This window comes from Osmerus eperlanus, chromosome 12, assembly GCF_963692335.1.
Source record: "Osmerus eperlanus chromosome 12, fOsmEpe2.1, whole genome shotgun sequence".
Lineage (NCBI taxonomy): Eukaryota > Metazoa > Chordata > Actinopteri > Osmeriformes > Osmeridae > Osmerus > Osmerus eperlanus.
This window is the reverse complement of record NC_085029.1, coordinates 5733501-5748760: the sequence shown is the minus strand read 5'-3', so window position 1 is coordinate 5748760 and position 15260 is coordinate 5733501. Positions and strand designations below refer to the sequence as shown.

The 15260-nt window shown below is 40.3% G+C and overlaps 2 protein-coding genes across 2 annotated transcripts; both read left to right on the top strand.

Moving 5' to 3' along the window:
- Positions 1–1377: 1377 nt before the first annotated feature.
- crygmxl2 (crystallin, gamma MX, like 2) lies at positions 1378–3105 on the top strand. Its single transcript, XM_062475415.1, has 3 exons — positions 1378–1474; positions 2147–2389; positions 2776–3105. Exons 1-3 carry the CDS (start codon positions 1466–1468, stop codon positions 3049–3051), a joined length of 528 nt encoding a protein of 175 aa, XP_062331399.1. The 5' UTR covers positions 1378–1465; the 3' UTR covers positions 3052–3105.
- Positions 3106–3523: 418 nt separating this feature from the next.
- On the top strand, positions 3524–5917 carry crygmx (crystallin, gamma MX). Its single transcript, XM_062475414.1, has 3 exons — positions 3524–3622; positions 4590–4832; positions 5262–5917. Exons 1-3 carry the CDS (start codon positions 3614–3616, stop codon positions 5535–5537), a joined length of 528 nt encoding a protein of 175 aa, XP_062331398.1. The 5' UTR covers positions 3524–3613; the 3' UTR covers positions 5538–5917.
- Positions 5918–15260: the final 9343 nt, after the last annotated feature.

The following is a 15260-nucleotide window of genomic DNA, read 5'->3' as shown; positions in this document are numbered from 1 at the left end:
TTGCAAACTACAGGGACAGACCAAAGGCTTAGGTCTGAAGAATGAATGAGAGGGTTAGTATCAGTCTTGGATGTCGATTGTTTTCATGTTAATTATCATGTTGGTTATGATAGATGCGAACCAAAGAACTGTGGTGAGGATTGTTTTAATGATGACAAAAAATATGATGATTAAAAGGCTGACAGTCATAAGGCTCACTCTAAAAACGTTGTTAAAGAATTAAATCAATTCCATTATGAACAATCAAAACTAAAATATAGGGGTGCTGATCGTCTATAACCTTAAATAAAAACTACACAAAAACTGCACCATATGATAAAATAATATCAATGTTCTACTTATGTAATGGAAAAATAGTGCCGCTCCAACATTGAAACCTATTGAAGCTTAGGAGAAATTCACAGCTGTGACTAATAAATGATTTTTCTTTTAAAAAGCTTATCAACACAGCTCCTTAACTCTAAATGAGTTCCACACTGATACATTGCCAGAGAAGCAGCTTTTTGCCCTGGAACAGAATAGCTATTGTGCTGTGGAAAACATGGTCTCTCTGGTAAAAGCCTCACAAAAAAAGCAAACAGAGGAAAGAGGGCATAGGCTCTTTATACTGATGAAAGGCTAAAGGATGAGCCTGACCTTTCTGGCATCAGCTGGGCTTTGGGAACAGAACACACAAGGGCAACTCCTCTTGGCCTTTTTCCCCTTCAGCTCTGTGGTATGTTTACGAGCCAAAGACTGGAGTCCAAAGCACTATTACTTTTCACACACACACACACACACACACAAATGTCTGTCATGACATCAGAGTAGGTATCCAGGCTATGGAAAGAACAATAAACACTTTAGATTACATCAACAATAAGAGCTTGATTCAATCAATATAATCACTATCACTTAACCAAAAGGGGCTGCTATGAAAAACAACCAAGATATGATATGATACCAGATGTTGGTCAGAAATGGAAGTATGGAAGCATGAAACTACGGCAAAAATAATGGAACGTAATTTCATTGCTACATATAAATTATGAACATCAGCGCTGAGTTTTCTTTATCATGACAACCTGAAATGTTTAAAACTTTATTTTCAACTGAGATTTTGCATGGTTAAACAGCAGTTTAACTAGCTAAATGTTAAAGCTCTCTAGTTCCACACATTCCTCAAGTGCTTTTGTGTAAAGTTTCAAAAGGCTGCATCACTAGGTCATGGCTGAACAAGGCTCTATGTAGCCCAAACATAGAATAGGGATATGGGGAGGACCATGGACGATTCAATTCTATAGGTAAACTCTAGCAGTTGAGGGTAAAGTGGACTATGGTATGAAAAACAAAAGGGTATGTCTGTGACGTCTAACAAGATAAAGTCTAGTTTGACACGTCATAGTGCTCCTGTCAGGGAAATAATATAAAAGGGCCTGTGAGTCTGTTAAAAGGCTTAAGCTGCAGGTCCTCCAGTCCTCCAACGATGGGAAAGGTATGAACAAGTCTAACTGCTGGGCCTCCTGTTTATGAAGGCAGAGAAAGTTGAGGATAAATCCTTGATGGAAAAATATGTATTTGGACAGACGGGAAAGATTCCAGACTGTGTTATAGTTAAAAGCTACCTAGACCTGTTCCAAATCTGATTTAGCAATTATGTTTTGTTTGCTCTTGGAAATTTAACTTTTTAATCACTGGATTAGATTAGATTGTACTAGACTGGACTTTTTAAGATAGGATAATTACTATTATTCAGTTGCACAAATAAAGCCGTTCAGTTTGGAGACCCTATATTTTAGACAACTAATAGAGGCCATTTTGTAAAAACATTGTAGAGAACTCTAATGAAGTAGAATCAGTGCTCGGATAGAAAAGGCAGGATGATGAAATGCTTTATCTAAGGAAAACCTAAGATGATCATAGAGAGTAAAAAAGCAGGTTTACAATGTGAGTAATATCGTTTCTCAGCAGTGTTTTGAGACCAGATCAAACAGCACTTGCCATAATGCTCAGATTTAAGGGGGATGAGTGTCCCCTACTGGCAATTCAAACCCACTTTCACACACACACATCCTGTCAACCACTTTTTTTTATAGATAAAAGTGACATGGGTGGAAATCGAACCTGTATCTAACACATTTTGTACATTCATCCATTTCCTCGAAAGATTATCTTTTACGAAGGCTACAACTTCCAGGGCCGCCACTATGAGTGCAATGGCGACTGTGCTGACACCTTTAGACACTTCAACTGCTGCAACTCCATCCGTGTAACTGGGGGTCACTGGGTGGCCTATGAGAAGCCAAACTTCATGGGCTACCAGTACATCCTGAACCAAGGAGAGTACCCTGACTATCATCGCTGGATGGGCTTCAACAACTGTATTCGCTCCTGCCAGATGTTCCCTCCAGTAAGTCAATCAAACCACTAGCCGGGTGGTTCTCCCTGCACATCAAACAAGCTTTTTAGAAATCAATGTCAGTCACTGCCCTTTTGATGTCATTTATAGATAGTCGAGTCAAAGCATAAAAGTATTTGTGCCAGGTCCTCAAGGAGAGCCAATCTTTCTTAAAAAGGAATAGGATACACCTCCCAAAAGACTTGGCATCTACATTTTAATTCTGTCCATTGCTCAGTTTTTTTGGCAGTTAGGAATGACAATTGCTGAGAATGATGTGGCTTCAAAAGGTTATTCCAAATGTCAGGAACACTCAAATCACTGCCAATGGTTCCATGTCTATTGAAAATGTTTTATTGCTCATACAATCACTTTGCACTTATTTATTTGACCAACAGCACAGAGGATCTTACAGGATGAGGATCTACAACAGACCTGAAATGACCGGTCACATGATGGAGTTCATGGACGACTGCCCTAATGTTTACGACCGTTTCCGTCACCGCAACATCTTCTCCTCAAACATTATGGAGGGTTACTGGGCCTTCTATGAGCACCCTAATTACTGCGGACGCCAGTACTTCCTGCGCCCTGGCGAATATAGGGCTTGCAGTGACTGGGGCTGCCATAACCCCATGGTTGGCTCTTTTAGAAGGATGAGGAGTGTCATGTAAACCCTACATCTCTGTAGATTAAAAACAATTTACTAAACAAGAGAATTGAGTGATTTGCTTTCATATCCATAAAAGACTCAGCAGCTAAACAATGCAGTAACTTGGATTGGGGAGATTTTTGTCATTGACTTTTGATGAGTACAGGACATTTTAACAGCCAAACACTACTCTTTAGTTTTTGGTAAAGATGAAGAATTAATTAACTATTATAGGCAACAGCTGCAATTCTACATACACATTACACCCCCCAAAAAATCGTCAACCACATACCCCATCTATACTACACATTGCTGGCCACAGTGTCAATAATGGCTGAGACTGCAACTTTCATTGTGGGACTTCTAAAAAGTGCAGCTGTACTGTATTTTTACAAGCAGTCAGCCCTGACAGAGACAAAGAGTATCTGGTATTGACCAGTCCTATAGTGTTGTGTAGTCTATAGAGGATATTGTGCTGATGTGACAAGGCTTTGTGTTATGTTTACAAAGATCTGATCCCTACGGGGTGTATAAAGAGGTCTGTACTGCGCAGTTTTTGGTCCAGTGAGAACATACCAGTCACAATGGGCAAGGTAAGCGTCTACATGACATGTTGAGTCCAAAGTGGGAAAAGACAGGCTTCAACTTAATTTACTGTTCAATGAATAACAAACCAATGTATTTTTTCTGTTTTCAGTATCCTTGAATGCCCCAAATTAATAACTTTTGGTCTGTTGCCAGTTAATTAATAATTCCTGAGAAATTAAAATATTAGGTGTTTATATATAAATATTGAGTGGAAAGAGCGTGGTTGTTACGAGCCTCCTTGTCGTAGTGCCCCTTGTTGCTACGAACACAGGGCAGGGGACGTAACAGTGTTTTTTCGAAATTGCTGTGTCAGGCCCAGTCTCTGGTTGGGTGTATTTTGCAAATATTGGCCGCTAAAATTTGTTCAATTTAATTGAGCCATACTGATTTGTACCCTGAGCTGTACCATTTCTTCTATATGGCTAAATGTGAATCTACTGAAATGTTACCTGAGGTACCTTGGATGACTATGCAAGTCTGTTAACTTTTTTCATTAATTTGTAGATGGTTTAATACTGATATGTTTAAATTCATTCTTATATATTTATTTCAATTAATCTTAATAGTTTATCAGAGAATATGCGGGAATTGATTTTAGTGAATCCTTCAGTCAAACAGCGTGTCAATAACATGTACACAATTTAACCAAAAATGAGATGGCAGGTGTGTCAGTCGAAAACAAAGCCAGTCATCTGGAAAACGTTTGCTTGACTTCCTTTAAAAATGCATCAATATCAACCCATTGGACTACTTTGACAATCATAAAATAGTTCAGATTTGTTCATATATACTGATCATCATCCGTATATGATGACGTCAGCAAGCCTTATAACAGATTAAAAAAATATATTCTGAATTAGATTTTGGTGGAGTCAATGTTTATCAGGATTCATTTCAAAGTTGATACTGAAATTCAATCAATTGTCTGTGTGCCACTGAGGTCTTTACAGTCAGATACTTTCTTTTGAGCAGATTATCTTCTACGAGGACAGGAACTTTCAAGGTCGTCACTTTGAGTGCAGTGGTGACTTTGCAGAGATGCACAACCACTTCAGTCGCTGTAACTCCATAAGGGTGGAGAGTGGCTGTTGGGTGGCCTATGAGAAGCCTAATTACGGCGGCTACCAATACATGCTGCACAAGGGGGAGTACCCAGACTACCAACGATGGGCCGGCTTTAATGACTGCATCCGCTCCTGCCGTATGGTGCCCCCTGTGAGTGTACCCTATTGTGACCCATTGGCTGTCTTTCAGTAAAATTCAGTGAGTCATCAAAATTCACAATAAGTGTTCGTATTGAGGGGGACTGTGGGGAAGAAGATAGTGGAGAGTTAATGTCAAACATGGGGAGTTTTATTAGTGTTACCCACCCACAATCCACCTTGGGGACCCCACCCAAGACCACAAGACACAATTTGAACACTGGCCAGGATCCTTTTAGTTCCAGATGGTGTAACTTGTAACTTGAGAGAAGATAATTTGAGTAGTGACCTATTAACAGACAAAAGCTTGCTAGAAGCATAACCAACAGATGAAAATAAATATTTTCATTCACCTTATTAATAATTAGTTATTCTCATTATATCAGTCACTTTATTAAGAATGAACTAGGGTGCATAATTATACCATTCTTGATTTTCACAGTACCGTGGGAACTACAGGATGAAGATCTTTGAGCGTCCTGAATTTGGGGGCCAGAACATGGAACTGAACGAAGACTGTCCTGACTTGTTTGAGCGCTTCCATAGCCGTGACATTTCCTCTGTCAACGTCATGGAGGGCTACTGGATCCTCCATGAGCACCCTCATTATAGGGGGCGCCAGTACTTCCTGCGCCCTGGAGAGTACAGGAGGTACAGTGAGTGGGGCAGCGCAAGCCCATCTATTGGCTCCCTGCAACGTGTCACTGACGTCAATTGAGTCCCCACCTAACCCTACCCCATGCATCGCTAAACCTGATCTTGCCAGCTTTGTTTTACTGTAATGTCCTCATTGTTGTGTTTTTTAAATCCCACCTCCATATGATTGGGATTTAGGTCTCTGTTTATCCTTTTTGAGCTGCGTTGCACTGTCAGGGAAGTACACCTCCTTCAGAGTTCAAGCAAAGCTCATGGTAAATGGTGATAGTCTCTCTTGCTTTTGTTGTTACAGAGCAGAACAGTGTGCTTTGCCAGTTCCCAACCTCCTGTTTTTTGGAGCTACAATAAATGAATTGATGGAAGTCAAATGATGGGGCTTTCTTTTGGTCTTTAAACAACTTTGTTGTTATCATTAAAGGGATATAGCATGTCAAATTTGAAGGTTGTTATGTCATTTTTTCAACTTGAATGTTGGCCAGGGAGCTAGCTGTGAAAGCATATCCACCAAGGTTTAACTAGACAAGAGATATTTTTTAGCAGACTGCCATGACATCATTACACCCCTTCCACAAAGCAAAATTATCAAGGAAACAGAAGCTTATTCTTTGAAGCTGGTTATTAAAGAACAAAAAAGGGGTATCTGACGATGGGCATGTAAGAGTCTTTATGGGATCACATGGTGCCAAGCAAGTGCTTTGGGTCCACAAAAGAGGCCCATATTAGACCCACATCACAGACCCAAAGAGGACTCAAAGAGTTGGAGTCAAAGTGTCCTGGTACTAGCTCCGAGCATCAAGCTCTCTTTGAACAAAAAAAACGAAAACTAGTCCACATCCCCAACTCATGCATTTTTCATCAGCCAGAGATACGGAACTCTTTCAGAAATAAATATCAATTATTGAAATTGTTAATTAGACTGCCTGTAATTGGCAAAGATACACATGAATAAATAACTTTAACTATTAATTATTGATTCAAAAAAGAAAAAATTGAAGCCCAGCAGGAAGCACATTAGGGAGTCTCTTAAGATCAAGCGCAACAAGAAATATGAGTTTTGGCCTTAAGTAATGTTCAATTAAAGGCCTGTTGACTTTGCTGTCCAAGTCCAGTTATGTACTTTCTGTTTCTGCTCTTTCCAAACCTTTGGACTTATGATGGGAGGCTGATTGAGGGGTAAGTAGTGCCTTTTGGAAAGTGAATGTTTTAGATAAGGGTTGAGAGAAAGTGAATAAATACAAAACCTTCTCTGTGATGCCATTTCTAGTCTCCGTTCTTGTCTTCTCTTGTCTTTTCATTTCTGATCATAAGATCGTTATCTGATATCTGTGGACTCTGGGCATTGGTGTGTGTCAGATCCATCAACAGGGTTCATCATGGGACTTGGCTGTGCTTCAGCCAGGGTTATGTCGGATAAAAGATGACGGGAGGTTCAAAGTGCACCATGTCTGTTCTTACAGTAGTAGAAGTTAAAGTTGGGGTCATGGGGATACTTGCACTTGCACAAAAAGATGGTTGCAGTGGACATGCTATTAAATGGGTATTCTCTGATCTGTGCTCAAAAACAGAAAACAACTGTTTTCGGAAGATATGATTTGCACCAACAGCTTAACACATAACTTGAACTATAATCTGGCCAGGTACAGTGCAATGTAGTCAGTGCAAAAATACTGGGTGATAAAACACATATCTAGGATCGAGTGCGAATATTGTTTTCTTTTTCTTATCTTCACTGCGGCCGGCACTCAACGCTTCTAATGATAAACACAAAACAACCAAATCTCTCTGAAGGAGTGATAAGGGTTAGGGTTAGGGGAGTCAGGTGGCTGAGCGGTAAGGGAATCGGGCTAGTAATCCGAAGGTTGCCAGTTCGATTCCCGGTCATGCCAACTGACGTTCTGTCCTTCGTTCTGTCCTTCTTCTGACGTTCTGTCCCGAGGCAAGGCACTTCACCCTACTTGCCTCGGGGGAATGTCCCTGTACTTACTGTAAGTTGCTCTGGATAAGAGCGTCTGCTAAATGACTAAATGTAAAATGTAAATGTGATAAGGTCTCAAATATTTTAAGTCGATTATCTGGGCTATAGAGCTTTCCAGGTTTAACAACATTCAGATACACGTATCTTCTTCAACTATTTTCAGATTTCAATGTATGACACAATTTGAAATCTTACAATCTGCACTTTCACAATTTGTAAAAAACTGAGAAATTACCTTGTCGACAACGTCCCTTTTTGACTGGAGTGTGTCACATTTAAACCTGGAGATGGGCCTAATAACACTTGTTCAAATTTACAATTTTAGACGGGTGGTTGTACTTTTCCAGAATATTTGTTGAGGACAGCATTCATACTTTGTGCAAGTGTTACAAATGACCTGAGATGACCTTGATCAGCTACCCACACTGTACCATACAACATCTCCAAACTCCCTCCACAGCATCCCTACAGTTAACTAGGTGTAAACTTTTAAATGTGGTTATTTCCATTTAAACAACCACAAACCTAATGTCACCCTATATCTAAGACCTATACCTACATTGATATCTCATCAATCAGACTTCATAGCATTTGGGGATACATAACATCAAATATTACATTAATCTTGTTTTCTAAAGCAATTTAGACCATAGTTTCAGTATCTCCTTCCACAAGGATAAAGAGTGAAAAAAGAAAGAGTTCTACTCTCTACCCTTTCTTTCCAAACTTTTGAAATTGTGATGGGAGGCTGATTGAAGGGTAAGTAGTGCCTTTTGGAAAGTGAATGTTTTAGATAAGGGTTGAGAGAAAGTGAAGAAATGGCATCTCTGTGATGCCATTTTTAGTCTCTGTTCTTTTCATTTCTGATCATAGGATAATTAAACCTCTATAGTATTGTCTTCCATCTTCCATGCCCCACTTACAGCAATGAGAATTCCCTGTTGGGAATTTCTTTTAACATCCTTTTTTAGACAGCTGTTTTCAGATCAGTGTGATTTATTTCAATTAAAGACTACGACTGAGATAAATATACATATAATATTGAGACAATTCATTCTTATTCATCTCCAAATCAAAGGACATGAGAAAATCCAATAGCATCATTATTCAACTAAAACTTCATTTTGCAATAAAACTACAAATTACCCAAAAACCTGAACTGATTCTTACTGGAGGTGTGTGTTGCAATCTTATAGGCTTGCATGTTGGAATGTTACAGTGCGTAAATATAAAGGCTGTGAAGTTTTTGCCTGGAGGATAAGAAAGGCATCTTGTCAATTAGCTACTGCTCATATTCTCTTATGAGGCTCAGGGCACTACCGTATTTAGCGGAAATAAAGCCACGGTTTATACCCCGATTTTACATTTTTCTTGTGGTGGTGAAGCTTATATTACGATGCGGCTTATAGCACATTTTTATAACAAAACAACAGTAGTTATTAAAATATTTGTTAATTCCCGGGCAATAGAAAACATACATTACGCACTTACTTTAGTTTTCGAAGTGTGTTACACAACGGCATGATGTAAGATCGCCTATACTCGTGCATTGCTTGGTATCATTGTTCCCCTATCAAGTGCGGCATATATTACAGTGCGGTTTATACTCAGATTTACAAACACAAAGCTCCCATTCTGGTGGGGTGTGGTTTATAGAAAATTAGTTCATTTTCTGAAAAATACGGTATATACTGTATATACCTTGTACAAGGTATAAAAATGCAAAATAGGATGAAATGCTTTTGGATTAAAGGAAATAAAAAAGTGAAAAGCATTTTAATATGAACAAGTGTTTCTTGGTATGTTGTTTACAATGAAATTGGTTTGATATTTTAGCCCTTTCAGAAAGGATTTTCTTCTTTTTTTTATGTTACAAAATAGAACATTGTGAAGTTTAGCTGAGTGAGTATTTGACCCTTTTAAACAGTAAACCAGTAACAAAGCAACACAGACGAAGCCATTCACTTTGTGGTCAAACTGATTGTGTCTATTCAAGAACCGGTCAAAATTATGTTGTGATCTCTGGAAAAATGAATAATATTAGATGACTACAAGGAGTAATGTGCAACAACAACTATGTATTTCATCAACCCATTTGTTGTCTTGTGTGTGATTTCTAGACAGTAAGTTATAATCAAGGTCTTGGCTGTGTTGTTATTAAGTAGTCCAATTATCCAACTAACTTTAATCTGTAAAACATGTACTGTAGTTGCAACTGAAGCGCAAAATACTCATAAAACCTGAAAATAGTAACGAATAGTATGAACTAAGAGCATCTGACTTTTAGTCATTGCTTATGCTTAAGCAATAGTGTACAGCAAGTGGTGGTGGGTAGTCACTGTCCAGTCTTTACTGGGCAGTCTGTACCAATTAGGTGAGGCCTCATAAACTCTGACAGAAGTCAAAGTGACCATTCAAGCAAATAAATCATGAACTTCTTGTACACAGGAGCGTCTGCTCAGTTCTGCCTATCTGCACATAATTTTTAGCAATTGTCCAGGGAATTGGCCTTTTGGGATTTTAAAATGTGTTTGGTAACTGAGTCAGAGCAGGTTGGACCAGACAGAAGAGACGTGCGTGTCTATCTATTTCCCAGGTAAATTGCTTTCTCTGTGACCAGCCAGGGGCTGAGTAACTGGGAGGGTCTTATGGAGAAACGTCATGGTGCCCTGCTCAGAAAAGTCTGCTGCTGTGTGCCCAGCGGCCCTCAGGACCCACTTGGTGGTGAGTAGCCCTTCCAAACCTACAGGACCTCTAGCATGGATACGAGCTGTGCTGATGCCCACTTAAGCACCTATAGAGGGGGTTGGGAATAGAAATAAGACATAATGAGAGAGATGGAGGGAGGAATAATGAGAGGGAGGGTTGAAAAGACAAGCAGAGTGTTGGAAAAATTGAATATGTAACACATTTATCCTGTATAAGAATGATTCTGTGTTCAGTATTCCTTGGGTGCAAAGAGAGGCCTAACCCCAAATCTGAACTCTGGGTAAACATACAAGACCCTTATCTTGGGGCTGAGGACTAAGAAGAGGGGGGTTTTGGTTGTTTTAAGGAGATACTGTTTGACAAAGACTATAGGTGGAGACGCAAGGTCTGGTGACCATTTGCTCAACACATATGTGAAGGAGCTTTTACGACCTCAGGACCGGAGATACTGTTGTTGTGTTGCAATCAGGGTTGATGTCGTAAACACGCACACACGTAAACACGCACACACGCGCGCCAGGTCTATGCAAGGAGCCAATGAAGAAGAGCCATGGGACATTTGCATGCCTTTGTTTTAACCAATGACTGTAAAGAGCGGGGTTGCTTAAATAGGTAGCTAGCGCAACATGCTAGCAGACAAACTTGTAGCACAATGGCGTGTGATGTTTTTGTCTCCTTCTGGGCCGGCCGCAAGCAATAAAGCTTTCTTAAACTTGTTCACCGACTGACTGTGCAATGCTTGATTTATATTTCCCACACAGAGTTTTATTCCATAGGAACAGATAGGGTGAAGTAGGACAAGGACGAGGCATACACACCCAGTCCAAAGCACTAGCCATCCGCAAACCTGGAGCTGGCATTCCAGACCACGCAGGCGCTGTCAAGTTGCTGTAAGAACTGCTCTGCTGTGTCCTCTAAAAAACCATCATCATCAATTCTAATCCAGCACATTGTATCAAATATAAATTCGATCAACCCACTCAAGATGTTACGCCACTAATGACCACTAGGGGGCAGAGATTATCTAAAAATAAACCTGTTGGGAAATCACAAGCAACACCTCATAATGTCTTGACTATGGTTAAAAATGTTTGTTTAGATCCATTGTACAGTTCCAAGGAACTAGGAAAGATATGTCAAAGACAAAGGTAAGTGTGATAAATAAAGTTGTGAGGATAAATCTTGTTGCTTTAAAGTGGTCTCACAGGAAGCTTAAATTTAATGTCTTTAAGATATTATAATTCATGTTAAATGGCACGTAAGAATGAAGAAAAAGGGGATAGGAGATGAAGAAAGGAAACAGAGATAGACAAGACAAGCAAAACCCTGCTGTTAACCAACCATTACATCGTTGCTATCCAGGTTGTTGATAATCTGAATGGACTGTGTTAGAATGGGCTGGTGGATGTTGTCGGTCACTTCCATTTTCGGTCACAATGACGTCGGTGTGGGAGCTGCCGTAGCAGTGGATGTAGTCTACAGCCTCCTGCATACTGTCCACCACTTAAATGCAGAACTCCAGGTCCCCGTACTCTGTTTTCAGAGACTTGACCTCCGATGGGCTGAAGGTCAAGTAGGAGGCAAACCTGGGGCCGGCTTGGATCTTGACCTGGTGGAGATGAAGATTGACATTGGTTAAGTAATCAGACAGCTGTTAAGGGAGGTCAATGCATTGATCGGTTATGTTGACTTAGCATTGGTACTGTTGTTCGTCTTTCAATCAGTTTCAATTCTTATCTATTTGTCAATGCAGTTGGACTTTGATATTGTCAGGTGATATACAACTGATTCAGGGTTTAAGAAAATCGATTCTGGAACAGATAAAACACATTTTTATTATCTCTCTAATAATGATAGACAAATGTGTGTGTGTACAAATTAGAATGGGTTTAGTTTCCCACAATCAGCTCAAGAACCGGACACTCTGCTATGTTCTTATTCTGCATGTGTCCTCTTTATAATCCAATGGTATGCAGTGCCGCCATTGACGTTGTTTGGATAAGTATTTCAACATCAAATAATGAAAAATGATGGCAAAATAATTCCAAATTTTCTCTTCTCGTCCCTGCCCCTTAACTCTGATTGGTCCTCTGGTCTGCAGCGAGTTTCCTACAAATATCTCAAGAAACCAGGTACTCTGCAAAGTTATATTTTGCGATTGAACTAATGCGATGAACAAAGGCATTCTCAATTAAATAAAACGTAGGAAAATAGGGAAATATGTCACACCCTGATTCGTTTCACCTGTTGGTTTGTCTCCACCCCTCACCAGGTGTTCCCGGGTTATTGTCATCGGTATTTAACCTCTGTTCTCTGTTCTTGCAGCTGCCAGGGGGGTATTCCAGGTAGCGGGTTCAACAAACTGTGAGCCTAACCCTGAACTCTGAGGTGATCTACTTTAAAATCGGTTCCAGAAAAGCTAATTTGAATTCAAATTAGAGTCAACTCGGAGTACGTCCACTCTGAGTTAAGCGTGGGCTTGAGAACTATTAAAAGCGAACATCAGTGGAGCTCCGATACTAAGATCCACCATGGCACCCGGCGACAAAAAACGTTGTCCTACTTCCGATATAACTTTTATTAGGCCTACGTGTTTATGATCAATCTGAGCACAGCAGCATAGAGACAATTGGCGTGATTGCTGCCGAGTCAATGCATACATTTGAATGCAGTGGCCAGTCCATACATTGAACATTTAACCCCAGTGTCCGTTAATATTACAGGTGAAAAAGTGGTGGACTTAATAAAATAGCATGTTCAATGTTATATTAAATATAAAAACACAGGTAAGGCACACGAACAGGTAAGGCACATTTTGTTTAGGCCTATAAGCTTGTGATTGTAGCCTCTACTTCACCTTGTTTTTAATCATATTCGACATGATACAAAGTAAATATCAGTTGGTGCCTATTCAACTTATAGTAGCAGTTACCCCCAACTGAATGCTTTTCATCACAGGATGATGATGACGATTAAGATGACGAAGAGACGTTTGCTGCCGCAGAAATGGATGCACAGATGTATGGTACATGTATGGTAGCTACTGGTAGGCAAAGAGTATAGAAGTTCTTTGTTCTCCCCATGTTATTTACAGGCTTGTGTGGAATTGTCAGTTACACTGTCATTATGAGTATAATGAAGAGGAAAAAAACGATTTGCGCATTCTGATCCTGTTGAACAGAGCATGGATTCTGAATAGGCTACAGTGAGATGTTCATTTAATGGCTGGTGAATTATGCATGTGGAACTGTGGAATTTAATGTAATCTCATGTATTCCCAGTTATAAGTAAATAAGTTGTACAAACTGCATCTCATGAAGAAAGTGCCAAAAACTGACCAATAGATGGTGAAGGCCTAGGGTATAAGAATAAAGGCTAATCTTGAAAAAGATTTTGCTGGAACACCAGTTACAGGATGGTACATGGTCACAGGTGAATGTTAATAGTAGGAACAATAGCCGATAAAAATACTTGGATTTCTATTTGTTGGCAATGAAGAAGACAAAATACAATTTCAATTATTTGTCTTTATTTCAGTGCCAACAAGCATGTGGTCGGTTCTGAGTCCACGTCCACGGTGTGTAACATTAGCAATGTAAGGGCTGAGAATTTTGAATAAATTACGGAGTGTGACGGGAAACGGTTGAATTATGCTACTCCGTTTTCCAAAAAACGGACATATGGGAACGCCCTCGTCTACGTGGAACGCCCTCTACGAGCTCTCCGAGAGCCCTCGGAGAGCCCCGGAGAGCTCGACGTACACCTCCTGAATTGCCTAACTATCCGTCGTAATTTTGGATAGTTACGGATACCCCGTTGGCTGTGATTGGTCCGTATTAAGAACCGCTTGTGTCAGGGGCGAGGGCGGGGTTGCCGTGATCCGCAAGACGAACAGAATCCTTTGACCGCCATTGCTGTACGTTTTTACAATTCATATTTCAGCTAAACAGTACATGTAAATCAGCATCTGAATTAAAATGTGACGAGAAATGGGCAGTGTAGTTGCTGAAAATGTGCTTATTTTATTGATGAAATGGCTAATTTGTCAATTTGCTCCGACTTTTCAATAACCTAGCTAGCATCGCAGTGTAGCGCCACCTACTCTTCTGGCGGTGAATTGTTTTCAGCACCCACAGCCTACAGAGAACCATAAACAAAGTCTATCCGTCCGTAAACGGATTAGCATAGTCGGAGTAGCATATTTCCGCCTTAACCAGGCGCGGATTAATGCACAGGCTTGCGTAGGCTGCAGCCTACGGGCCCCACGTGTGCAGGGGCCCCAGATTGTCCGGACTGTTTTTTATTATTTTAAATGTACTTCAGCGCGAACAAAATAAAGACCCTAATTGGCCCATAAGATTTTTTTTTTAAATAAGTAGGTGATTGGGTAGATGTGACCAGAGCCATAGAAAAAGAGAGTTGCGACACGCTTTGATCTCGCTGACACGTGATCACGTGGTTCAAGTAGCTCGCTGTAGTTCCAAAAACCCACTGCTGTCAACCTGTTTGAATGGTTTTCAATGCAGCTGCCTAACGGAAGTCGCTTTCTCAGGCAAATGACGAATGAAACATGCTTGGTTAAAGAAATCCGAGATTCTGGCTATCTTCAGCAGACTCGTATCTACAAAAAGCAGTCCTCCCTGACGTTTTTGGTGTAGAATGGAGTGAAATACAACATTGTGAACACTCACTGCCAGTGAAACACAGAGGAAAAAAGCTAGGGTTTTTAGTGCTCTTATCCAGAGCGACTTACAGTAAGTACAGGGACATTCCCCCCGAGGCAAGTAGGGTGAAGTGCCTTGCCCAAGGACACAAAGTAATTTGCACGGCCGGGAATCGAATTAGCAACCTTCAGATTACTAGCCCGATTCCCTAACCGCTCAGCCACCTGACTCCCTTTTTTCATGTGGTTCCGGTAGCTCGCTTAGTTCCAAAAACCCCACTGCTGTCAACCTGTTTGAATAGTTTTCGACGGGACAGACAGCAGCACCATCTCGATTCACGGACATTTTCGGTATATTAACACATAATATCAATTGGTTACTGGTGTGTTGTATCATGTATATGTCTGATACTTTATTAACATTTATGTATATTACA